The 26233-nt window shown below is 37.9% G+C and overlaps 1 protein-coding gene across 5 annotated transcripts in view; it reads left to right on the top strand.

Moving 5' to 3' along the window:
- The window catches only part of EYA4 (EYA transcriptional coactivator and phosphatase 4), a 67595-nt gene extending 44418 nt beyond the window's left edge, over positions 1-23177 (top strand). For 3 of the 5 annotated variants that reach the window (XM_044248572.1, XM_044248562.1, XM_044248546.1), the window contains 7 exons: positions 3272-3361; positions 9305-9363; positions 9471-9631; positions 12436-12550; positions 16418-16539; positions 18548-18648; positions 22215-23177. In XM_044248572.1, the coding sequence (XP_044104507.1) occupies positions 3272-3361; positions 9305-9363; positions 9471-9631; positions 12436-12550; positions 16418-16539; positions 18548-18648; positions 22215-22295 (729 nt within the window). In that variant the 3' untranslated portion in view covers positions 22296-23177. Of the gene's footprint in view, positions 1-3271; positions 3362-9304; positions 9364-9470; positions 9632-12435; positions 12551-16417; positions 16540-18408; positions 18510-18547; positions 18649-22214 lie in introns of all 5 variants that reach the window. The other 2 variants (XM_044248581.1, XM_044248554.1) reach the window with 1 other exon arrangement.
- Positions 23178-26233: the final 3056 nt, after the last annotated feature.

Here is a 26233-nt window from a genome sequence, read left to right as displayed (position 1 = left end):
ATTCTACAAACATCTCATGAAAATGAGCAAACATCTCTGTATAAAACTTGGGTTCAATCCAGAAGTATGTTTAACTCTCGGATGCCTGATAAAACCATGGGGTTGCTGGCTCTGGTAGCTCCTTCGTAGGAGTCTGGCCAAGCAAGGGTACCCACCATTACAGATCCTCACAAAGGCCACCTCCACCAATTTGCTGGTCACCTTTCTTGGAGTCTTAACATCTGTGGGTTCTTCAGCTAGAAAAATGTGGTATCATAACCCGCTTAGATTTAGCTGTCCCAGTGACTTAGTAAGCTGCTGGGGGAGAAGGGGGAACTCAGTATTTGAAAGTAAGCCCTCACTAAACATTCTCTTAGAAACAGGATCACCACTTCTTACAGACATGGTTTTCCTTGGCTTGGACATGACTATCCCTAGCCCATCTGTGCCAAGCCTTTGGCATGGCTGATGCAACCCCTCCCTTTCAACAGGCCTTGTTCTCTGGAAACCTCAGTAAAATACAGCTAGTTCACACTCTGACAAACCTCAAACCTAAACTTTCCCGGTTAACAAATGATATTTTGCCAGAATGCTTACTAAGTCCTGGCTCTGAGGAGAGGGTGATGTGGAATCGCCATTGCCTGAAAAACCAACAAATGACCCCTTCTAGTGCCATGGGTTTGCATTCCTGTGGAGCACTTGAATACAGTTTTCATCATACCATACGTTGTACTTACTTGTTAGAGAATTCATGTTAAAAAAATACATTTTTTTAAATTGTATTTGCATGCTTATCAGATACACAAAATGCATTCTTCATGGATTTGCCTATCATGGTTGGCATAGAGAGTTATGGACTTCAGAAGCGTGGAATCAATGAAAGTAACAATCAAAGAGGAACAGTATGTTTTCTCCCAGCCTCGTAAATCTGATCTATAAATGCAAAGAATGTGAGACATGAATATAAGAGATTCAGTAATTTTATTTAAAACTTAAAAAAGAAAATTTGGCACATTATAGGAGAATTCAACCAACTGAGTCTCCAGAAGGAAAACCTTTTAAATAGGACGTTTCTGAATCCCCATCTGAAATATATATCTTTAGGGCAGTAATCATCAGAAACATAACGGAGTAGTGTAGAGCTCGGTTTTATTGTCTTGCATCAGTGAACATTCCTCAAAAGCAGAGAGCGTCACTAATGGAATTATATGTTTTCATGCTATAATTACATTTGATTTTTCCTGATATTTCTATAGACTTTTTGTTCATGGCCCCATGACTAGACAGAATATTTACAAGTTTTCCATCCTCAGCCTCAGCACCCCACCCCAAAAAAGAGAGACAGAGACTAGAAATAGGAATTCCTGAACAGAAAAAGACAAATGTAGAGTTTGAGACAAAATTATTCAGCCTTCAGGGATTTTCTTTCAACAGCAATGAAAACATGAACAACAACAAAAGAAGTAAGGAAAAAGAATTTCATACTTGAAGGTAACAGCATGAGATCCCTCTGAGACACAAATGAGACACTCCCTGTCTCTGTTTGGTTCTTGAATATTTGTTGGAGAAAATGGAATTTATGTGGTCTTTGCGTGTGTTGCTCCAAGTGATTCTGTCAGTGCAAGACAAATGAATCCAGCAGATATGTCTGAGCGACTGCAGGACAGGATACCAGGATGCCATCAAGTATGTGAACAGTGGACATCTGTTTTTGGAAAGAGAGTCTCTGACTATGAAATCCACAGAAATCTCTAAGGAAGTGATGCAAACAATTAGAAAACCGTGTCGACATCCAGCGTGTTGTTACTGCCCTGTCTTCATCTTCTCCCACATCAAGTCTTCACTTGGCTCAGCACACCTCAGTGACCTCTTTCTTTCTTAGCACTCAATTCCTACTCTCTAGGTTTTAATCACTATGGACTATGAAACTGACACTCACTGCAAATATGTTTACTCTAGGGTTTCCTCCTTAAAGCATTATGGAAGGGAGTATAGGCAGAAAATCCGTTGTTGCTGTGTAGGAATGAGAAAAGGAAGGGCTTCTCCTGCTAAGTGGAATGAGGTCAGGGTTATATACTGACATAGATTGGCCTGTTGGGTTGCATATCCTTATCATAAACTGAAGTAAAATTAACATTAATTTCTCCAAGTTTAAATACATTTTTTTGAAATGCCATTTATTAGAACATTGAAAACACAAGTTTGGTTCTCTCTCCTCAAATCCCTACAGTCTGGCTCCTGGCCCAGCCACTCAACCCAAATCACCCTCTAAAGTCTTCCAAAATAACTTCTCAGCCAAAACCAACAGTATCCTTCTAGACTTGTCAGCTTTATTCAAAACCATATTCTTCTCCCTGCTAATACCCATTCTGGTCTCAAATTATGAGGCTTTGTCCCTTCCAGGTTTTCTAGTTTCTGTATCTCCAGAGGTATACCTATTGCAATTCTTCTTTCAAGATCATTTCAATCTCCCATCATTTCAAGCACAATATTTGTGCCTGAATTACTTCCCCAGCCCTATCCCTAAACTCTCCCTACTTGTCAAAGTCTTACACCTCTGTTGTCAGGTTTTCAGCTCTGGTTAATCATGGTCAAGTACCAGCTTTGGTCTTGGTTCTCAGCTCATTGCTGCTAGATAATATCTTGGTTTCTGTAGACAAGAATCAATCACTTGCCTCCTCACTAATTCCCTTACATTCATTAAACTTCAAACGTATATATTTTCTACTCAGATTACTTTTACTGAACTAATGTTCCTTTAGTTATCCTCAACCCTACCCTCTCTAGTCAAAGCTCTAGTCAAACGCAGGTTAGACCAACTTATATGCATATTCAAATAAATGCTCCCTGTTGATCAAAATGCAATTAATAATTGAGTGGTGGTTTTACTGTGTTCCGTCATCTCTTAAGTCTGCTCCATTCTTCAGTAGCCTAACCAAATATATTTCTCCAAAGGACTTTCCATGGCGTATGTATAAACGGGGTTCTGTGAACTAGCTTGTTTCCTTCTTCCTCCTCACGAGCATACAGATGTATGTGGAAATGTGTTCTAAGTTGTCTTGATGTGTGTATAAATTCCCATACATTCAAAGATGTAGCTCTATATTTAGTATGGTTTAGATTACTTTTTGGAAAGGCAGCTTTTTAGATGATTGGGAAATCTTTTGGATCCTAGGTAAAAATCCATACAGTCTACCCACCCCCACTGCCCATAACAATAGGCACTTAAAATATTCTTAATAATAAGTGGTTACTGAAATTTTACCTCATTCCTTGTATATTTTCATTTCAGGATCCCCCCATGGCTGTAACCCTGGGACTCCGAATGGAAGAAATGATTTTTAATCTTGCTGATACACATTTATTTTTTAATGATTTAGAGGTAAGAATTGAAAAAGAAAGGAATAGTTGTATCCCAACTATTACAATGTTTAGATGGTTTCTAACTAGACAGATAGCCTCAAGAATCTGAAAAATATTTTGCTCAAGAGGATAGGAAAGTTTCTGTCAAGGGGAAAAGTGTGTATGCAAATACAAACAAAAGCTAACTTGAGATAATAAAGTCTGCCTATGTACAGGCACCTGTTTGAAACAAAAGTATCTCAGAAGAGGAGAAGGTCTGCTTTGCTCTCCCATACTGATTAACCCCTTTGGCACCTTTGGAATCAACATTAGCTTTTCCAGGTTACTAACCAGGGTATTATTTAGGTTAAATCACTGGGTACTATTCATGGTGCTGGCATGGTTCCTTAAGGTTTGTAAATAATCTGAAGCCTCATTTTAAACAACATTATCATTCCTTATTTCCTCTGCATCTGGGTAAAACCTTGTTAGAGCCATTTACATAGCACATCTGACTGGTTGCATTGCATTTATTTTCTTTTGTTCTCATTTATCATTTCATTTCTAACCTCAAAGGGAAAGTTAAAAACAGTAACAAAATGAAAGAACTCCCCCTCCCCCAATAGTCTCAAGACCGCTGAATAAATACTGTAATAAGGTATATATGATCTGGCTTCTAATGATCTGGGTGATCAGGCATTCAGATGGTAAAGTTTGAGGTAATTGAGTAGCTAGGCACTGAGCCATCGTACTTCTCAATCCAGTGCCGCTGCAGTGAAATACTTCTTAAGTGATACGTTTACATTTATCTTTTACCCAGTGGTTTCACAATGAAATAAAAGTGTTTGTCTGTAATCATATTATAAATGGAGAGGGAGATTATTATTGCAGAAATCCCACCTTGTGCAGAACATTTTATATTGGATTTCCCATTAATTGAATAATAACCTTTGAAATAAATTTATTTATCACATTATTTTTGTAGAGGAGAAACTGTAGAGTCCACAAGCATAAAAATCGTGTCTAAGGTTACCTGGTAGCTAAGTGGCAACACTGGGATTTGAAACTCTGGAGTCTCTCTGGCTCCAGAGCTCATACTTCGCCCCCAGACCATGCTGAAATTAACAGAAAGGTGTGAGAAAGAAAAGCCAAATTAGTCAGTGTCTTGAATAAGTTTTAAAAATTGGCAAGGTCTTAAAACCAGTTTCAGCTGCACTTGAGACATGAGTAAAAATTCTGTTTTTTAGTATATCCCATAAATGTATGTGCTGGAAATCTGGGTAATGTCTTTTTTTTTCTTTTTTCTTTCTTTCTTTTTTTTTTTTTGGTGGTGGTGTTTTCTCTGCAGTGAGTCACAGTTTTTACTGGATAATAAAATTACTGTCTGTTTAAAGAGGTTTTATTTGTTTTCTTTAATGGCCAATATGAAAGATCAGTATTCCTCAGCAAGTTTTCCAGTTTCAGATAATAAGAAAAAATAATCACCTCTCTAAAACCCGATTTAAATTAATCCTGCTACTTATTAGTAGTATAGCATACAGAATGACTTTGTATATACATTATAATAGAAAACACATTTTAATCTTTTTTGGAACTTGAATTTTTATATATGGCAATAACTTTTAGGTTGGTTTTTCTGTTGGTTAAAATGGATGAGTCTCATTTTTCTAAAGAAAATAATAAGATCACTCATCCTTTTAAACCTGTAAAGGACCAAAAAAAAAAAAATTATGTGGTTTTATTTAGATTTTAGAGGTTTTATTTCATTTCATTAATTATTTTTTACTAGAAATAAATGGAATAAATGAACTTTTATCTTTATAGTGGCACATTAGAAGCCAGATGGAATAAATTTACCACCCAACTTTTTACAGAATAGTAAAGTGAGGAAGCGAAAGTAGCGTATGGTGAATTTGCAAATACATTTAGCAAGTTTGGCATGAATATTGGCATATCAGAAGCACGTGGTCAGTTATGAGGCTTTAAGAATTTTTATTTTGGATTATGTACTATATAAAATATATTTTTTAAATGCCCGACAGGGCCTCTGGTAAAAATAGTAACTGAGAAAATACTGGTATTGACTTTCTCTTCTGATTATAGCTTTTTAGTTATGTTTTAAAATGTGATTAAAAATTCCATTTGAGGGGCGCCTGGGTGGCTCAGTGGGTTAAAGCCTCTGCCTTCGGCTCAGGTCATGATCCCAGGGTTCTGGGATCGAGCCCCGCGTCGGACTCTCTGCTCCGCAGGGAACCTACTTTCTCCCCTCTCTCTCTCTGCCTGCCTCTCTGCCTACTTGTGATTTCTCTCTGTCAAATAAATAAAAATCTTAAAAAAAAAAAATTCCATTTGACTCAAGCACTACAACTTAGTATCCAACAGTATCTTATCAATGAAATGATTGAGTATCTGCTTATAAATTGACTGAATGCTCGTCTGTGCGGCACACGCATGCGCACGTTAAGTCCATAGGCGTTAAGACATAGGCGCACGTTAAGTCCAGATGAAGTGCTCAAGGAAACTCAAAGTCTTATTATTGCCTTCAGTGAGATAAACAGGCATGAAAATAAAATCTAAATAGTAGCTTCCAGGGTCATTCAGTGCTGTTACGTATATATCCACGATCCTGCTACATCTGATTTTGAAAGTCAACTTGACTTTCTCCCCATTTTTTATTTCAGTAAACCTCTGGTAAGCAGATTTTCATGGGCTGCAGAACTGGTATTGAGCTATTTCTGCTTCTGCAAACAAAGAGGCAAATTCCTCAAGAGAGAAACTCCAGCGTTAGCCCATTACTATTTTTTTCTTCTGTATTTAATCACTCAGGGTTCCTTTTCTTAACCCAGAAATCTAATTTGAGACTCAAATCCTTCAATAGATACTGTAACATATGTAGTAGCAGCTGCTCTCACATAATTCCTTAAAAGATACAAATTTAAATCCTAATAGACACTTCCCCGCATCCTGCCCAACTGCAGAGAAAGCAAATGCTGACACTACTCCTCTGAAGAAGAGAATGCTCTCTGTTGAAATAAAATGTTGTTTCAGTTAGAATAACTTCCAGAAAAGGAGGCACTGGGGAGAGCAGGTTCACGAAAGTGAGAGAAGACTGCTGTGTGGATTATAACTGATAAAGATCAGTGACAACTTTATGGTCACCTTGCAAGACAAAATTAAAGAATTTAAGATTAGTAACAGAATTAGTCCAAATATCTGAGTCCTTATACTGAAATTTGTTGAAGCCAAGCATCGCACTGTTTTTAGTAGTTCAGGTTTTGGTCAAAAATAATACTTGCAGAATTCCTCTGAGTGAAAACTAATTGAAGAACAATTATTTTGAATCTTCTAAAAATGTAAGTGATTGAAGTTCAGGTTTCTTTCACTGGACTGTAATCCTCAGGCCAGAGTCCAGAGTCAACAAGCATAGTTAACTAGGCATAAATTTAAAGAGAAGTTCCATTTGGAAAAATCTCAAACATAACTTCAAATATGGAGCTCATGCTCCAGTAAGTTTGATATACTGATGTCCTCAGGAGTAAAAAATAAATTTAGGGGCAAAACGTACAAATTAATCATGTGAGTTAATACTTGAACTGTCAGAGGAATTTCTCTACAAATTAGAATGAGAAGGTATGAAATCTAGAAATAACTTCTAATTACCAGAGTCGTTCGTAGGAATTTCCCCCCACTTTTTTTTTGGATATTTCTTTATTTATTGTAGCTTATAATGAAAGAGAGAGATGGAAACTATTTATATAATGAAAGATTTCAGAACTTCAGTGGAATAAACAACTTCACATGATGCCATTTTTTTTTCCTTTATTATTTGAGAGAGAGAAAGAGAGAGTGAGAGCATGTGAGGAGAGAAGTCAGCAGGAGAAGCGGACTCACTGACAAGCAGGGAGCGGATGTGGGATTCGATCCCAGTACTCCAGGATCATGACCTGAGCTGAAGGCAGACACTTAATGACTGAGCCACCCAGGTGCCCCCACATGATGCCATTTTGATAGTGATTTACTTCCATCTTCATGCTTACCGAGAAGGTCACCATCTCTAAATAAGATATAAGTCTTTTTGTCTAGAACCCCTTTGCTGCCTCCCTATTCTGGGAGAAGTTTATTTCCAGTTTTCATGCTAATGATTAAATCTCTCCACCCTTTCCTTTAGAGCCCAATCCAGTAGCCACTACCGTTGCTTGCCATACTTTTCCCTGAGATTTTTCTGGAAGCCTAGTGCCTCCTTTGGTTAAAGTTTGGGCTGGACTCCATTCTACCCATGCTTAGTCAAAAATGGGGTAAACCCTTTCCAAATGCATGCCCCGCCCGGACTCCTGTAGCCTTGGCCAATACCCCATTCTCCCCCAACTCCCCTCCACTCTTGATGAAAATAACTTCTTACGGTCCTTACCATGTAGAGTACTATTTTTAATATAATTGCAACTTTTATTAGAAAATTTAAATGATTGTGGTAATTTTGTTGAGAACTGTCGTTTGTCTAGATAGCTGCCATTTAGTCAACAAAGAATTGATGAGAGATTACCATGTGCCAGACTGTGCCTTGGCTGGGAGTGGGGAGGTAATATGGAGGTGGCCCAAACACCCCCCTCAGGGAGCTTTCAGTCAAATTAACTTTTTGGAGCCCTTCCTTACCTATGAGTATTGGTAGACATTATGTTAAAGTCACTAATTTATGTGTAATTTATGTAAATCATTTGAACCTTTAATTTACTTGGATTTTCAAGTTTCAAAATTATATTGATTGGGCTACTTTTTTATTTTACATTTTGAAAGAAGCCCAAGTCAGCTAGTTCACCCTCAGACTATTAGAGGGTGTAATATACTCGATGCAGAAAGCTGGAGATGAGATATGAAATACTTCACCACCAGATACTTTCCAGGTCCTATAATGAATATAAACAGTAGCTGAAGAGCCCTTGTTTAGTAAGGCACCTTCTTGTCAAAGTTAATAATTTTTTAAAAAGTGATTTTGAAGAGTAAGCATTATGTTACACAGTCAGGATCTGTGAGTATCTGAAATAATTTGAGGAGAGAAAACGAGGCCCAAAAGGCTAAAACATACTTATCCTGAAGTTATTAAGTACTAGGTATTTTAAATGCCCTAGCCAAATTCCCGCTTCAGATCACATATGATTTCCTAGAACTTTACAGATTATTTGAAGATGTAACAAGATCCTTAGAACAACAAAGAAGAGTTTACTTTTTATCTAGAAAAGTGACCATTTGAGAACACTGTGACTTCCCTCAGGGCAAGTGTATGCGTATATGTACCTAAAGTTTGTTCTTCTCTGAGTTTGTAGCACATTGGAGACAGTAAACCTTCATTATTTCCCTTTTATTCATAAGTATCATTCCCAGCGTCAGGATTCCAAAACTTGAACAAAAGGAATAAAAGATACCAACTCCCATGGTTATCTAGCTTTTTTCTCTGTTAAAAGAACAGGACTTTTAGAATAACATCAGCATGGTCTTTTCATGGTACCCCTGGCCCAGCAAAATGCAGGAAGTCCAGAGATCTCAAGGGACACCATAATCATCGGGCCCATCCATAGTTGCTCAACAAATAGCAAATAATAGTAATCACCTGAGGTTCAACCACACAGTTCTGTATGTCTTCAGATTAGCTTTGTTTCCATACTGTATACACAACAGAAAGGGCTGAAAGTGAACACCAGTCATTATTATAAAAATTCAGAAAATCATTTATTATTATCCGTCATTTTCAGAATAAACAATTTTAAGCTGCTCTAAAGAAATCCACATGCCGTATGTTTTCAGACCCCTTTTTATGGTACTCTCCTGGATTTAAAACAGAAATGCTGTTTTGTCCCCCGCTTGGCAATAGGATAGATGGGCAAATGCTGCCACCTTCTGGCCAGGACCTGATCAGATTGAAAGACGGAAAACCCAAACACCACACAGGCATCATTTGAAACACAAATAACTTTTCCAATGTTTTTAACAGGAATGTGATCAAGTTCATATAGATGATGTTTCGTCTGATGATAATGGGCAGGACTTAAGGTAAGCCAGGCCTTTCGGTATGCTCTTTCCTACAGAAATTCAGCTATGGAGTTTTGCACCTGTAATTATTTCTTTTATTTCTTTTTAATGTATTTTGGGTGTTGCAGTACCTACAGTTTTGCAACTGATGGCTTCCATGCAGCTGCAAGTAGTGCAAACCTTTGTTTGCCAACAGGTGTAAGAGGAGGGGTTGACTGGATGAGGAAGCTGGCTTTTCGTTACAGAAGAGTGAAAGAATTATATAACACCTACAAGAACAATGTTGGAGGTATGTGTGGCTCGTTAAATCTAATAGAGATACTGCAGAGAGAGGCAGACACGGAACTGTAGTTCCGTGTTCCAGGTTAGAGACTACTCTACTAGAAGAGAAATTAGCAAGAGCCCCTGCTGAACTACACTGAGTCAGAATTTTAAGTGTCTTCGTTGGTGGGGGGGAAAACACGTAATCGCAAAATAAAACAGGTGGCTCTGGCCAAAGGAGTTGGGAGTTTTTTGTACCCAAATGTTTGGTCAAGATTCACAGCAGGACATGGAAATTGTACCCCTCTTGTACAGACACTATTCCTGTAAACCCGACAGGGGAACTCCTTGAGGCAGCGGGGAAACCTGTCTGAAAGCAAAGATCCCAGTCATTAAAGCGAAGTGGTTAGTCCTCATTACCTTTCTGGAATACTTTCCAAAATAAACATAAGCATTGATTTATGTTATTTCAATGACTTAAGTCTATTTTATTTTTTTAAAAATTGCAGGTTATCTGGCAATATGTCTTTGCCATGTAGAGTATTAACTGTGATTATCATGGTTTTCAAATGTTTGGATACTCTCTAGGTTTTATCTAAGCTGTTTTACCTTCATCCATTTGTTACAGGTGGTATCATAACCTGTGACATCAAAACTAAAATCCTGGATACGTTTCTTGATAAAATAAACCTTGGCTGTTTCTATTATTAGGATCAGGTTTAGGTCAGCAAGATCCTAAAATTAGCTATGAAGTCACATAACATTTTTCTCTCAGGGTTTTCTGTTTGTTTCTCTCTCTCTCTTTTTAAAGGAGGAATGAGGAGCTTAAAATCAGAATCTAAAATTGAATAATAAGTTAAATATACTTATGCATACAATATATATGTACATAAATATACATAGAACATAGTATAGTAAGTAATTTTTCATCTATGGTATATATATTACATATGGGGGGTGCTGTGTGTCTGTTCATCTTGTATTCTCAGTGTCTAATAACCCTTAAGGTACATCAAAGATACTCAGTAGACACTCTGTAGCTCAAAAGAACAAAAAACATAAAGGGGTGCATGGGTGGCTCAGTCAGTTAAGTGTCTGCCTTCCGCTCAGGTCATGATCCCAGGGTCCTGGGATCAAGCCCCGAGATGCACTCACTGCTCAGTGGGAAGTCTCCTTCTTCTTCTCCCTCTTCTTGTGTGCGCACTCTCTCTCTCTCTCTCAAATGAATAAATAAAATCGTTGAAAAAGGGACGCCTGGGTGGCTCAGTTGGTTAAGCAGCTGCCTTCGGCTCAGGTCATGATCCTAGCATCCTGGGATCGAGTCCCACATGGGGCTCCTTGCTCGGCAGGGAGCCTGCTTCTCCCTCTGCCTCTTCCTGCCTCTCTGTCTGCCTGTGCTCGCTCTCTCTCCCTCTCTCTCTGGCAAATAAATAAATAAAATCTTTAAAAAAAAAAAAAGAAGAGTATGCTTTAAAAAAAAAAAAATCGTTGAAAAAAATGTAGAACCATAAGCAATAGCGATGTTATTACTATGGTTGTTAGAACCAAAAAGGGATCTGAGAAATCTTCATTTCCAAAGGAGATCTTCATTTCAAAGGAGAAATAGGCTCCTGCAGGACAGACAACTCCAGTTTCCAAATACACTCTAGTGCTGTAGATGAGACATTCACAAAATCAGACAAACAGATATTCTGTTTAAATTCCATTGTGGGTAACATGTTTAATTTTACAATAAATGTGCCCTTGAGAAATCTGAAGTCATTTTTATTTAGATAGGCATTGTTTCCCTCATGAAGGGTATTAAAGTTATGTAAAAACTAAGATTACTAATAAATAATATTATAGCTTTAAAAGTTTAAGTACTGACCTGCAAGTCCATTTTCTATGCTCTGTTAGCATCCCTTTTTTGAAGTAAAGACAAATGAGAGTTGCCAGAAATTATACATTATGATAAATCATCCATCTGTATATGTGCTCCTAATTTTCTAAAATACGACTTAAATCAGAAACTTCTTTTTAGCAGATTTGCATGATCTTGTTCTATCATAAAACAAGGGTTATTTATTTATTTACTTATTATTCACTAAGCTCCATGTCAAGTGTGGAGCCTGACATGGGGTTCAATCTCACAACCCTGAGATAAGGATCTGAGCTGGGTTCAAGAGTCGGACGCTCAACCGACTAAGCCACCCAGACGCACCATAAGCAAGGGCTTTTAAAATAAAACAATTAGTATGCCTTCTTGTTTTCTTAGCCCAACATCAGTGCAGTTTTAACCATTGTTTATAACTTGTATCAAATGCTTCAGAATTTTAAACACAATTCTTTTTCAAACCCACAGTATTAGTGATAGCTTTGGTGCTCGTAGCTACATATGATAACGTCCGTGGAAAGTGGTAACAATCGTGGTTGTTAAGAAGTAAAACAGCCAGAGTGTTTGAGGTTCTTATCCCTCGGCAGGTCGACCCCAGTTTCCTCCCCAGACCTATCTATATCCCATCTTTTGGGGTGGGACCCCGGCACAGGTGTGGTCGAAGCCCCTCAGGTGATCGTGTCCACGGTGCCACATTCTGGGTTCAGTGAGAGCAGAGGCTGGGACCCATTCTTTCATTGTTACATCCCCACTGTTTGGCCCAGGACCTGAAATCTAGAAGCTGTTCAGTGAATGTTTGAATGAATGAATGGATCACCAGTTCCTAAGTGAAAGATCACTATTGATATGAATCAGTCTCTCCCTGTTTCTGATATGATCTCTACTAGACAGAAGGGGGACCAAACTAGGTATTCCTGAAATTTTTCATCTCTTGATTCTGCCTTGGTTTTCGGTTGCAGGACTCCTTGGCCCTGCCAAGAGAGATGCATGGTTACAGTTAAGGGCAGAGATCGAAGGTCTCACAGACTCCTGGCTAACAAACGCACTTAAATCTTTATCAATTATTAGTACTAGGTAAGTGGTATTATTTCAGTTTCTGTATTTATTGTATTGAAGATGTGGTTGTAATAGTACAACACATATACAGATTCATTAATTGCTAGAGTATTCTGGAATTTCTAGGGACCTAACAATTCACTGAAGCAAGTGATTTTCAATGTGTGTCGGGGGAGGTGTTTGGGGGCAGAAGATGGGAGTTGCTGCTTCCCAGAATAACCAGGAGATCCCTTGTCTTTCCCTCCTTTCTACATAACTACTGATAATCTCCACAGGAAGGTCATGGGACTAGTAATAAAAAAAAGAAAAGAAAAACAACAAAAAAGACAGCACCCTGTTGGTGGCAAAGTACAGGAGATGATGAAAAAAAAAAAAATAAAACAGTAGTTTACACACAGACTGCATGTTTAAAGTGTTTGGGCCCACTATAGATAATATGCATAATTTAAATGCAAAAAAGTTGCTAGCGGAGGCTCTTTGAAAAAGTTGTAATCTTTGCACCATTTGAACTAAATAGTGAAATACTGCCTTAGTAGCATAGATAATAGAACTGAATAGACTTATAATTAGTTGAACGCCATGTGCCATAAATGCTAGTTCATGAAGTAATATAAATCCGGAAAGCGACCGCTAGTTAGGGCAGATAAAGCATGCATAGCCAAGCTGTGGTAGCACAAATTCAGAAGAAGAGGTCATATTTGGACTGATTGAACTGGGCTACAGAAATCTTGGCGGGGTAAAAGGAGAATCCAGGAATAGAATACGGAAGTTAGCATGTATATGTCCCATCCTGCATGTGACGTCCAGCTGCCACATGACCAGCAACTACACTGATGTCAAAAACTATGAGTGGGTGGATGGAGGTGGGTAGGAAGTGGCAGGTTTCCTGGGTCAGGATGGGGAAGCCAGACCAGAATACTTGGCTTGTTCTGGGCACCACATTCCAATAGGGGCTGTGGCATATTTGACACATCTTTTGTCCAATAAAGTGGCCAGAAGGGTTTCAGGCTGAGGATACCACATTAAGGGGGCAGTTGGAGGGAGGAACCAAGGAGTTTCATCTGAAGGAGTGTCCCATGTGGGACAAGATGATCAATTTCAGTTGTTTGAGATGTTAGGCTGAAAATAAATTACATTTCCCTCTGATCTGTAAAGGAGAAAATTAGGATGGATGAGTGGGAAGCCTAGGAAGGAATGTTCTGCTCTATGGGAGGAAGAACTGTCTCACAACTGAAGCTGTTTTAAAATGGGACTTGCTGGCTTGTGATCTGTAACTAGGGATATGGAGACAAAAGGTCAAGGAAGCTAGGATGAGGGGACTCCTGAGTGTCTGAAATTGTGCATAAAATGTAGTAGAATGTGCATTTCTCTGAGGAGGAAGTCAGCAGCTTTCACTCTTTTTAAAAGAGTTCTCTTAGATGCTTAAAAACCAAAGGTTCTTACAGTGTTATGTAGATCATATATGTGTTACCCATAATAGAAAGAGATTATTATTATTATACACATGGCTTTAAAGCAACTACATGGGTATGTGACTTTTAAGAAATAAAAATATAACAAAGAGAAGAAGGGGAAAAATAAGTCATTACACATTAGAGACTTAAGTGCTGTGAAATTTGCTAAGTCATCCACATGTAGGACCCTACTGGTCCTTATAAAATGTCCAAGATGTCAGGAGAACGGAAGCTTATACAAAACATGGCTGAATTACATTTCTGAGCCTTTAGCTAAGTTTGCACCTTCCAGCTCTAATTCTTCTCCTGTGAATATAGTCAAAGGTCATAACCAAATGTGTAGGAAATTTTTCTATGTAAGACATTATTTATATAATGTTTAGAAACCAAACCATCTTAAGTGAGCTAACTTTTAAAAAAAATGACCCCGCAACCACAAGTGGTTTTCACACATTATATTTTGTTGGGAAAGGAGGACTAATAGAGAGTATGACATAAATAAATAGGCTCATGATACAAACAAGCAAAAAATGTAGAAGAAATTATATATATATATATATATAGTATGGTACTAATGAGAAAATCTATATGCAAACAAATCCTGAAAGTAAACACACAAAATGGTGAGAGCAGTTACCCTCTGCTCTCTGGATAGCTAAATAATTGATGCTTTTCATGTTCTTGATGTTTTCCCATATTTCACAAATGTATATACATGCAACCTATAAGTATATGCAATGTTTGTAATTAAAAGTTACAATTGCATTATAAATTGAATAGTAGATAAATGCAATGTTTGCAATTTTAAATTCTATAATTTACAAGTCTATATGAGGTTTGTAACTTAGAAAAGAAATGGTATAACTCCAAATATCACTGTCTCAGTGGCAAAGCTAGATTCCAAAACATTACTTCAGTACAGTTATGTGTTTATGTATTATGCTAAATAATCTGCCATTATTTGGAGAGTTTCTGTCCGATAACAGGCAAATCACTTTCTAGGTCTCTAATGCCTTATCGGCAGCATTAAAGTTTCCATTGGTGATACTTATTAAACTTCTACCTCTAGAAGGCTTTGTTTCTTCATCCCATATAAGTAAGCACCTCATCACATGTTTCTAGAAGTCAGAGCTCCCATTATAAAATCAGGTTATCTATGGAAATAATTTAGAAATGAAAATGTTTTAAAAACCTGTAATTATACAGGTTTTATAATTGTTCTTGGGACAAATTGCAGTTTTTCTTTACACAGGATATGTCTAAAGAATATAAACATAATATTAAGTGTATTGGGGAATAAGCATATACATACCATGAAAAGTTGGCACCCAACTTGGTCTTCTATCTTCTAAATTCTAACCAAGCTTCTGAAAATCAATCTAGAGACTTCTCGAGAATATTTTGGGGGCTCTCACTAATCTGTATTAAAGACTTGTGCTACAAAATACCAGTAGAGAAAGCCCCATCCCTGTATGCCTCCGGAGTCCCAATTTGATGTGTGTGGTTTGAGCCCCTCAAGACAGGAAGGCTCAGTTTCTACATAATCCAGAAGGAAGGACCACAATCCATTCTTTCCAGATCTCTGCCTCACAGTTCCTACTCTCTTAGTGTTTCCTTTATCTCCCTGAAAGATTACCATGAAAGAAACAGCTGTAAGTTACAAATTGGGACACTGTCACTCTCAGAGAATAGAGCCTTTGTAGATGGATTAAACCTGGGCCCATTAAATGCAGTTTGCTCTTTGTTGTTGTTAAGAAGAAGATTGAGGGATTCACCTTTTCTGGATTAAATAAGGGTCCTCTCCATTCTTACTTATTCAGGATCCCCATCTCTCAGCCCCTTGATTTACAACGCTGGACTGTTTCTCGCACAAAATCCAAAAACACCTTTTACCCCTCTTATCCCCTTTTTTCTGACCATGTCTACTACTTTTCTTCTAAACCCGGGACATAGACTCTTACCCTAAAAAACACTTCGACTGGATACCAGTGAAGCTTAGAGCTACACTCTCCCTCTGTTGACCTTCCCGTAATTGCCACTGGCTGAGGCAGGTGTACTTCTCTGAAGTCCCACAGAAGCCGGAGGAGATCTTTATTATAGAACACATTTCATATTGCAGGTGTCTTATTTCCTTCCATCTCTCCTATCTCTCTTGTGATCTGGAGGGGGCGCGGGGACAAAATGTCATCCACGCGTGACCTCTTTTTGCCTGTCTTCCTCCACGTCCTCCATTTTGGGATGTATTCCTAGCCCCTGTCATGGTGCCTGCCGGGTAGCAGACAGTCCATAAATAACTGTTGACATTTAAAGGTTAGGTTATCAGGGCCCATTTATTATGGAATCGAAAGACCACAGTGACCATTTACAACCTGCACCATTAGAAATTATTTAGAATTAGAAAACAACTCTGCCTATTTCCTCCCTGTCTTAGGAGTAACTGCGTAAATGTCTTGGTCACGACAACCCAACTGATCCCAGCACTTGCGAAGGTTCTCCTCTATAGTTTAGGAGGTGCTTTCCCCATTGAGAATATTTACAGTGCAACTAAAATAGGTAAGAAAATCCTTTCTAACTCTGTATGAAATGTGTTCACTTCTGTGTCATGGAGGCTGTTCTCGGTATGTCTCTCTGCATGATTCCCTCTTTTATCGGTTTTGCTACAAAAATATCAAGCAAATTTGAACAGAGCTCAGATAATAAAGCAGCCTGTGACCCATTGTACACATGCAAATTTTATGAAAACTGTTCCCTAGTGAAATTCTGAAGTCAATATTAGGACAGTTCTGTATACTTATTTATGTCTTTATATTTATCTTTCATTGCAGCCCCTGTTTTCTAAATAACAGAGTGTCTTTGGCCATGGTACCGAATATCTTAATTAGGATGGTATATGGTATTTCATCTTTGCAGATGCAGTAATCTAGATCTAAGATAAAAATACGATGCTGGAATTACAGGGAAGTGCCAGGTGGATGGAAATAATATCTTTAATTCCAGAAAAAAAAATCTCACAAATTATAACTCACGAATGGCTGGAAATCCACATTTTCAACAATGTTCCACAGTAATCAGAGAACTACGGCCTTGTTTATTTGCTTATTATCTGTCTTTGGAGCCATCTTTGATTTAAAGAGACTATGTCTCTAATCATCTTTCAAAAGCTGAGCTTCCTAACCTCCGCCGTCCTGAAAGAGTTAAAAGAAAACAGTGTCCGTTTGGCACTGTCTTGTCAAGGAAATGCCTGGGGAAGTAGGTTGTATAATGTACCCCGCAGGTCAGCAAACTTAGGTGCTGGCACCTTGACAAGAGCTCAGAATCCCAAAATCCCCAACCAAAAATAACCTGCGCTGGGTCTCGCAGAGTTTCTGTATTGGCACCAGCTAAAAAGAGCCCCCGGTTGCAGCTGTTTGAGGGGTAGAGTTAAAGAGAGCCTTTATAAGCTTTCGTAATGTAAATTCCACATTGTCATATGCACTGCAGCTCAGAGCCCTGATGCCAGGCCCACTCATTCGTTACAGAAATGTATGTATTCATGCTAGCAGGATTAACCTAGCTCACTTTATTTTGCATTTTGACACGTCAAATCATTTCACACCAGCATAAATGTTTCTTCTAGCTGAGACAAGATTATTATTTTTTTTTTTTTTACTGGCCAAATTGTTCCTTATATTTAATCTGAAAAAACAATCATTTTTATTTTTCCTTTTAAGCTAGTATTTTTTTTTTTTTTGGAGTTCTGAACTATCAGATTAGAAAAAAAAATGCAAAAATAGCCATGACTGCATGAACATTGTGGGAGTGAAATTCAGAGAATTATGCCAGTATTCTAAAACGAAGAACATGTAGAAATTCCACCATGTTATTCCCGTAGTGCAGTCAGAGGAGACAGGTGCCAGCAGTTCTGTGATCCAAACAACTCCCTTAGTACAATTAATCTGAGCAGACTAGCTCCCAGCCACTTGAAGAAAGGAGTTGTTTATCAAGGTAAATTCACATCTTAGTAATTCCTCTTTCCTTAGAGACGAACCTTCAGTTTTTTTACAATAATATTGCTAGCTGACTTGTCTATACTACTTCAACTAGATAAAATGGATACACAGAATTAAACAAAAAAAAATGTTAAAACTCATGGTTGCTTGTAAAGTTGTTCCAGCATTCTTTTGGTGGTGTAAAAGATGCTAACATTTTCTCTGGGTCAATGTTTAACCCTACTGACTTTTTTGGAGTGTGAAGCACATTTGCCTAATACTCTGTCTCAAGTAAAGACTTATATTTTTCAAACATATTTGTTGATTTCATAAAGCCAGAGGTTGCAAGCTAGTCTAAGTGATGGATGTTCAAGAAAAATTAACCGAACATTTTATGAATCTTTAGGTTAATGAATGCAATGGCTGGAAGAATAAGCAGTGCATTGTTTTTCAGGCAAGGAAAGCTGTTTTGAGCGTATAGTGTCCAGATTTGGCACTAACATAACTTATGTTGTGATTGGAGATGGCCGAGATGAGGAGCATGCCGCTAACCAGGTAACTTCACTCTGAACTTTATCTCGTTTATCTTCCAGGAAAAGAAAGTTGCTTTGAACGAATAATGCAAAGGTTTGGCAGAAAAGTAGTATATGTTGTAATTGGGGATGGTGTAGAAGAAGAACAGGCAGCAAAAAAGGTAACCTGTCTCAAACAATGTTGGTGTGATACTTCTGATGCAAGCTTTTGTGTTTGCATTCCTATAGTTTGGCCCAGTGGCAGCTTGACAAATGACTTAAATGTGTAGCTGCAAAGCTGTAAGAGCATGAGAAGGTTAATACTTACATTCAAAGAAACCATTTGGAGTCTAGCACTTTTTGCCTGAAATTTGAAAGGAAATGTACAAAAATTTAGTCAGATTTATTTGTGCGTGTGTTGTGTGTGTAAATATAATGCACACAGATATGGTGATTTTTGAGAAAGGTGGGGGAAAATAACCATTTTTAAACACATGAAGCTAGACCTAATAGCTTTAATGAGCTCCATAGAAATCATATAAGTGGCTCTGTTCTTACCCTCTTGCTCACCCATCTTTATGCCAATGGTCCTTGGGTGAGTGCCTTGTAGTAAGTGTGTTCCATGGTGATAAACGATAAGGAAAGACTTAGTAGCTGAAGGAAAACACTGTTGCTAGAGAATTTAGTAAATGCTATCGGAATGACATGTATTATCCAGGTCCTTTGGTGCCAACTTGTCATAGAGACTTAGAGGCAGTACGCCTTATGTCTTCTAGAAGGTTGTTGTCTGTTTCAGCTAGCTGCTAGCATTTGACTGAAGCCAAGCAGCTGGCATTGAACCTATTCAGAAAATCTTGTAGGCCCTAGGTATTTAAATAAGCCTTTTCATCTGATCCATATTTCTGAAGAAGAAATTAAGGTAGTTAAAAACCGTGAAATGGTTGGCCCAAGATCAAAAGAGGAATGATACCGGGGATTGGTCCTAGGAACCAAACTATCAGTTGACACAACACTGAGATCGAATGCTTCCTTTACTGAATGGTCCCAAAATATCATCCAGCCAGGATAAAAAAATCATATAATTTGTAAAATAAAACAAAACAATGATTGTTATTTTTTTTTAAGATTTTATTTATTTATTTGACAGACAGAGATCACAAGTAGGCAGAGAGGCAGGCAGAGAGAGGGGGAAGCAGGCTCCCTGCTGAGCAGAGAGCCCAATGCAGGGCTCGATCCCAGGACCCCGAGATCATGACCTGAGCCGAAGGCAGAGGCTTAACCCACTGAGCCACCCAGGCGCCCTGATGCTTGCTATTTTTAAACAGAGACATATCAGCTTATATTGTTGTACATAGAAAGAATGTTGTCCTTATCCTAAGGAGATGTCAGATCATCCAGTGAAGCCTTCACTAACCACTTGCAGTGTGCTCAGGGGTTTACCTGATTTCTGTTTTCCTAAATAAATAAATAAAAGAAATTTTAAGAAAAGTTTAGCTATACTAGAAAGCTGAAAGAAATGACTTTGGTTTGTAGATCATTCAAATCAAGCCAAGTGAAGAAAGAGAATGAGCTTCTGTTTTAGAAGGTTTAGTGAAGTATTGGAAGCCATAATTGAAAAATTCCATGCTTTTCCATTAACACTAAAAGAACTGGCATAGGCTTTGACTCCCATAGAGCTCTTGGTTGTAATTGTTGGCAGCATCAGTGACACAAGACAGCACACTGACCCCTAGGACATTCTGTATAAGGCCAAAGATGCAGCCTCAAGAAACCCAACTTTCATTGCCAACTGCTTCTAAAAAGCCTTCCAGTGGCACACAGTCGAAGTATCTTTTGGAGTTTGTCCATGTCTAGAGTCCTGCTGTTTTTCATATTGGCACCATCATGACCCACAACAAGTAGTCAATGCACAAACGCAGCAAAACATTTTGCATGTCTTGTAGACTATGTGAAATTCACACATACCTAGGTCAGGGCAATATAAATTCACTTTTCCAAACCAGAAACATTATATGCCTGAAACTGAAAATCTATAAAGTCTACACCACTTATCCACCATGTGAAAACAGGACTTGGCTCTTCAGTTGTTACACCCCCTGCTTTATACCTGAAACTTCAGGAGAAAAAGTCGTGACTCCAATTGGAAGAGAACATTGTTAGAATGCTATTTCCAAATGGTTGTTTATGTAGGTACAGTTTTGGTGATGGTGAAAGCTTATGGGTTCTGTTTGGAAACACAGGTGGCTGGTTCCTCTAGTATCCAGAATGCATGCTTTTCTTTGGATGTGGCTATAATCGCATGCGCAGAAATACAACGTACTATTTTGTTATTATAAATAGATCTGAGCTGAATGAGAAAAAAAAAAAAGGTTACTTCTAGGTGAATTTCTGTGCTTTAAATGGACCTAGAAACATGTTTTCTCTTGCAAATTTAAGAAGAGATTTCAAAGGTTAAGAACTAATGTATAACCACAGCCCCCTATAGAAATATATAATGTGAGCCATTATTATAATTGCAAGTTTTCTGGAAGTTGCATTAAAAAAAATAAGAGGGAGAATTAATTTTAGTAATATACTTTAACCCAGTATGTTAAAATATTACTTTCTCAACACCTAATAAATGCACTAGTTACTAATGTGATGTTTACATTCTAAGTCTCTGAAATTCAGTATGCATTTAGAACAGGACTTGTCACAGTTCAAGTACTCAACAGATATATGGGGCTATGGGCTACCATATTGGACAGCAAAGAATCATAACAATAGTGATTATTATTTTAATGTTTAACCTTTATAATACATTTTCCATGTTATACATACATATATTTATCTCTCCATTATATATATGTATAATATATTTATATGTATATGTATTCTATACATATATATTCTATAAAATACCATCAGCAAAAATTACAAATAATGCTTTGGTTTTAATTGCTACCATGCATTATTTCTTTTTTTCATTATTGTCCGTAATGGAGTATTTTTAGACAGTTTTTTGGAATCAAAATTTTTCACGAAACTTACACACAAATACTATATCCTGGTATATCTTTGGAGGGGCTCAAACCATTGTAATGTCTAAGAATATTTCCCCACAAGAGGTCGTTTCTGTCCCCTTTAATATAGATCATCCCTATTGTGAATGGATGCTGGAGGGCTCTCTTTCAGTCCCATACCAGTGAAATAAGTCAATGCTACTGGCTTATTACTTAGGCCAGACAAGGAAAAAGGTCGATCATCCCCACATTGTTTTCTACCTTCTACAGTCCAGCTTCAAATTATTTTTTACATAGAAATTCACCTTCTTCCTCTCATATAGACAAAAAGCCTTAGACATAGGAAGTTTATCATTTTTAAAAAATATTGTTTCTAACTCTAAGGAGTATTGTGGTTTAAAATTGCTTTCTATCAGTCATGGAGGCTTTTCATGCTCAACTTGCTTCCCCAGATGCTGATGTTAGTCATGCTTTTCCAGAATAAATACTAAACTACCTAAGAAATCTCAGTATTTGCTTTTATAAACACTAAAATCCAGTTCAGATCTATTTCTCTAGTATTTTGATACTATAATATGGTTGCTACCAAGGCTTCAAATACGATCCTGCCTCCTTTGAGTCCCCTCCCTTGAACATGGGTGAACCACACGTCTTGGTGTTTATTGCTACTTTATTGAGATGATAGTTATGATTTCTCTCCATTCCTTCCCCTTCTCTCCTCTGTCCCTCCCTCTGTCAATACACAGCACAACATGCCCTTTTGGAGGATATCAAGTCACTCAGACCTCTTGGCTCTTCATCAAGCACTGGAATTAGAGTATTTGTAACTGTGTTCTCTAGCTGGAGATCCATTTTTTTTTTAAATTTCAAAATACACTGAATTTTTATGTGTGATTCAATGCCTCTGGCTTTACACATATAAATTGTCTTAAAGGATGAAATCATATTTGGAAAGAAAATTCCAGAATGAAGAATTCAGATTGCTGAATGGAATTAAACTTTAGCGCTACAGAAAGGAAGCTCTATGGTCTTATATTTACAACACTTTAATGGTTTAAAAAAAAAAAATCTGTGGAGGTTGCTGGTACACACCAAGTGAGTCCTCACTGGAATTAACAGCTTTAGCAAAGAACGCTGACCCTGGCAGAACGCCAACACAGGCTCCGTCCGACAAGGTGGTGTTCAACAACATTCCTCAAAATGGGAGATATTCTCAGCCCTGAGGTTTGAATCTGACTTTAGCCTACCTAGCCCAGAAAATCTGAATTGGAATGCACTCAGACTGTATAAGGACAATCCTATCTAGACCTGTAATTTGTGTAAATTATTGATGAAAATAATTTACTGTGACTTTATTAGCAGCTGACTTTGCAAGTGGATGCAATTTTTCTTTCATTTTTTGGGGAGGGAAGGGGGTGGGCAATGGGAGTCTAATAATGTCTCTTTTTTAAGTTTGGCAAACAGAATGTTCATACTGATGTGTTGTGCCTTAAAGACAAGACAGCGTTTGTGTGTTACGGTGTAACTTTGGTTAAAATCTCTGTAGATAATGAAAAACAAAAACAACAACAACAAAAAAACCTTTGTGATTATTCTTAAGATGACCAAATTTAAAATTCAAGCTATCAAAGTTTAATACTGCATCACCAAGAAACTGAGTATTTGTTGCAATAAGAAAACAATGATAATAAAGGAAAGCTTGTATTTTATTTGGGTTCTTAATAATTCCAATAATTATATGAGGCAACTATTTATGCATCCAACCATAAGCAGAAGGTTTGGGAAAGACTGTGGGACCTTTACTTAGAAAGTGAAATGTATGTTGAAGTCGCGAGTACCCCTTTTTACAGTTCTTCTGGAGAAAACTAAGAGCCATATTCAAGACTACTTACACTATTTTGAGTTTGACTTTTTGATATGTGTAAGTTGTGTAGAGGAAAATAGTCTCATTAAATTCATGAACAAATATCACCCAAGCTTTTTTAGGCTATGCCATGAACATGGCTTGAAATTCACATTGAGTGAACATGGCTTAAAATAAAAGCTAAGTGCGTTCATTCCCAATGCCGTTGCAAAAACGAAATGTCATCAGTGTTGGAAGGCGAATGCCCAAATGCCCTCTGAAGAAAGGGTGAGTCAATGAAAATTTCACCTAGAATGTATCATCCTAAAATAAATTGGCAAGCGAGCCAGATCTTGGCAGCAATACTAAAATTACAACGGCGAAATAGTATCTGGTTCTCTGTCTGAATGCGTCAATCCAGTTTCTTTCCCTTAGAGACCCATGCACCTTCATTTCTGCCTGCCCTGTTCCTGCACAATGGCTTGCATTCATCTCAAGGAGAACCTGTCATCGGTGTGTGTGCATGTGTGTTTTTTTTTTTTCTTGGTGTGTAGCCCATGTTAAGAACACGATACAAGTTCTCCTGTCATTTTGCATGACATGATTTCCCTTGTGGAAATTTAAGACCTCAAGATCTAGGAGTGTTTTAATGGTGTCTGAACCTGCAGCTCTGTGTTTAAACTGTCCTAATGTGGAAGGGGGAGTCCAGCTAATAGGCAGCCCCCCTAACCAGAGGGTGGTCTGTGATAGCTCATCATGTGAGGCTTCGGTGGCTCCTGTGAGATCAGTGCTTTTGGACACTGATCCCAACATTCACTATGGAAGTGAGGTTTAATTTCCTAGGTTGTAAAACCTATATTTCTTTACTGAATGCTAAGGCCATATTTACACCGGGCAGAAACAGCTTGAGATCCAAGTTTGCAGATTTTAAGACTCCGATTTCATCACACAAACTTTAAACTTATTCTTTAAATTTTGTAACTTTTGGCTCTTTCTGCCCCCAAGCACTGCTGTAGACAAATTAAGCTTGCAATAATTTTAATAATAATGATCATCATCATCATCATCTCACACTTCTATTGGCACATAACTTGAAAACGGCAGTTTAAAAAAATCAAAGAGCTGCGCTGATTATCAATTCTGTTTTGTGAACTAAAACCTTAAATATTTATTACTGTGAATGAAACAATATTCTCTTTCTAGCCAGTTTCTTTAAATGACAGAATTGTGGCATTGCATCTAGACTCTTAATTATTTTTCATATCAAACAAGCAAGGATTTTAATGCTGCTAACCCTGCAGGGCCAGAAAGGAACAGTGGTTCACAGGCAAAGGAAGGTCACCGATGACATCACCCAGTGCTGTTTCTCACATACATTTTCTCCCCTGCTTGTGTGTTCAGAAGGGGTTGCTGGCATAAAGCCCAAGCTGTTCACAAAGAGCTCGTCCAAACAACGGCTCAATATGGCTCACCTCGCAGTCTGTCATGCAACTTGGAGCATGCTCAGACTAGAACTCTGCCCTTCCTGTGCTAGGAACAGAGGTCCTCTTCCTTTCTGATCTAAAACAAAACAAAAACGAAAAAACAAAAAACAAACAAACAAAAATAAGCCAACAAGCAAAAGGAACAACCTCTTTGGCAACTCCCACTTGCTTTTGACATCGACTGTTGTGCCTTGTTATTAACCAGTTCAGAAAACGTTCTGTCACTGAGTTTTCGGCTAGTACGTGTACGAACGTGGTCCATCACTAGGAAAGGTAACCACCTCGTGTCACACTTGAGAAATATCGAAGCAGGTGGCCTGGCTACAATATGATAGCTTACAAGATAAAGTCACTCTATCCCTACAAAAGTTTGTAAGTCAAATTCAGAGACCAAAAAAAAAAAAATTAGAATAATGCAGTTGGTGCACAAAAAAATGAATAACTCTAAAAATGTTTTTTCCTTAGTCTCGTGAGTAAAGATTCAAGATATGTCAACAGCACGCTCCAGTTTGAAGGTTTTTTTCTTTTAAGTGGATTTGTTTATGACGAGCCTATGTTCTCAGTGAATATGGCATTTAGTATTTCTTTCAAAAACAAATTAAAGCATCATGAGCCAAAGTGGCATTTTGACTCCCAACTATGGTAGCATTTTGGAAATCTCACAGTCAAAGTCAAGGGTTTCTGTTATGTATTAGTAAAGTATAGATTATCGGGGCCGACATAATTTAAAGAAATGTAAATTAATATTAAAAGCTTGTAAAAATATGTACATCTTTACTATTTCTCAATAAATACCTTTGGAAATGTTTTCATTTTCTTCACCCTCCTATGTTGTAGAGTTTTTGTTGTGTGGACTTAGCTCAATTCTAAATAATGTGAAATGTGTATTTAGGCTTTCTGATGTATTTTTATCTTCCCTTGCTTATGTCTCTGTGATGTCTTTTGCAGTTAAGGCAAGCTGAGAGGTAACCTGACAGAATGTCACTCATCAAGACTAAAAAGCAGGCTGGTGTGCCAAAAGGATGCAAGTTGCTTTTTTTGTTTGTTTGTTTGTTTTTTGCTTGTTTGTTTTACATAGGAGCAGTCACATTCAAGTGTAATGCAGAAGGGAGTTGCAGTTCATTAATGACAACATAACACCTTTTAGAATATTGAAAGCAGGGTTTTTTAAATGAATATGGGACCCAGTTTCTAAGTAGCTCCAAGAATGATAAAAGCAGAGTTGTTCTTTTTTTTTTTTTAAGATTTTATTTATTTGAGAGAGAGAGCGTGAACATGAAAGGGGTGGGGGGCAGAGGGAGAAGTCGGCTCCCTGATGAGCAGAGGGCCTGATGTGGGACTTGATCCTGGGACTCCAGGATCCTGGGACTCCAACTGAGCCGAAGGCATTTGCTTAACCAACTGAGCCACCCAGGTGCCCAGCAGAGTTGTCCTTTTT

This window comes from Neovison vison, chromosome 1 (genome assembly GCF_020171115.1).
Source record: "Neovison vison isolate M4711 chromosome 1, ASM_NN_V1, whole genome shotgun sequence".
Classification (NCBI taxonomy): Eukaryota; Metazoa; Chordata; class Mammalia; order Carnivora; family Mustelidae; genus Neogale; species Neogale vison.
This window is presented reverse-complemented; position numbering and strand designations above follow the sequence as displayed.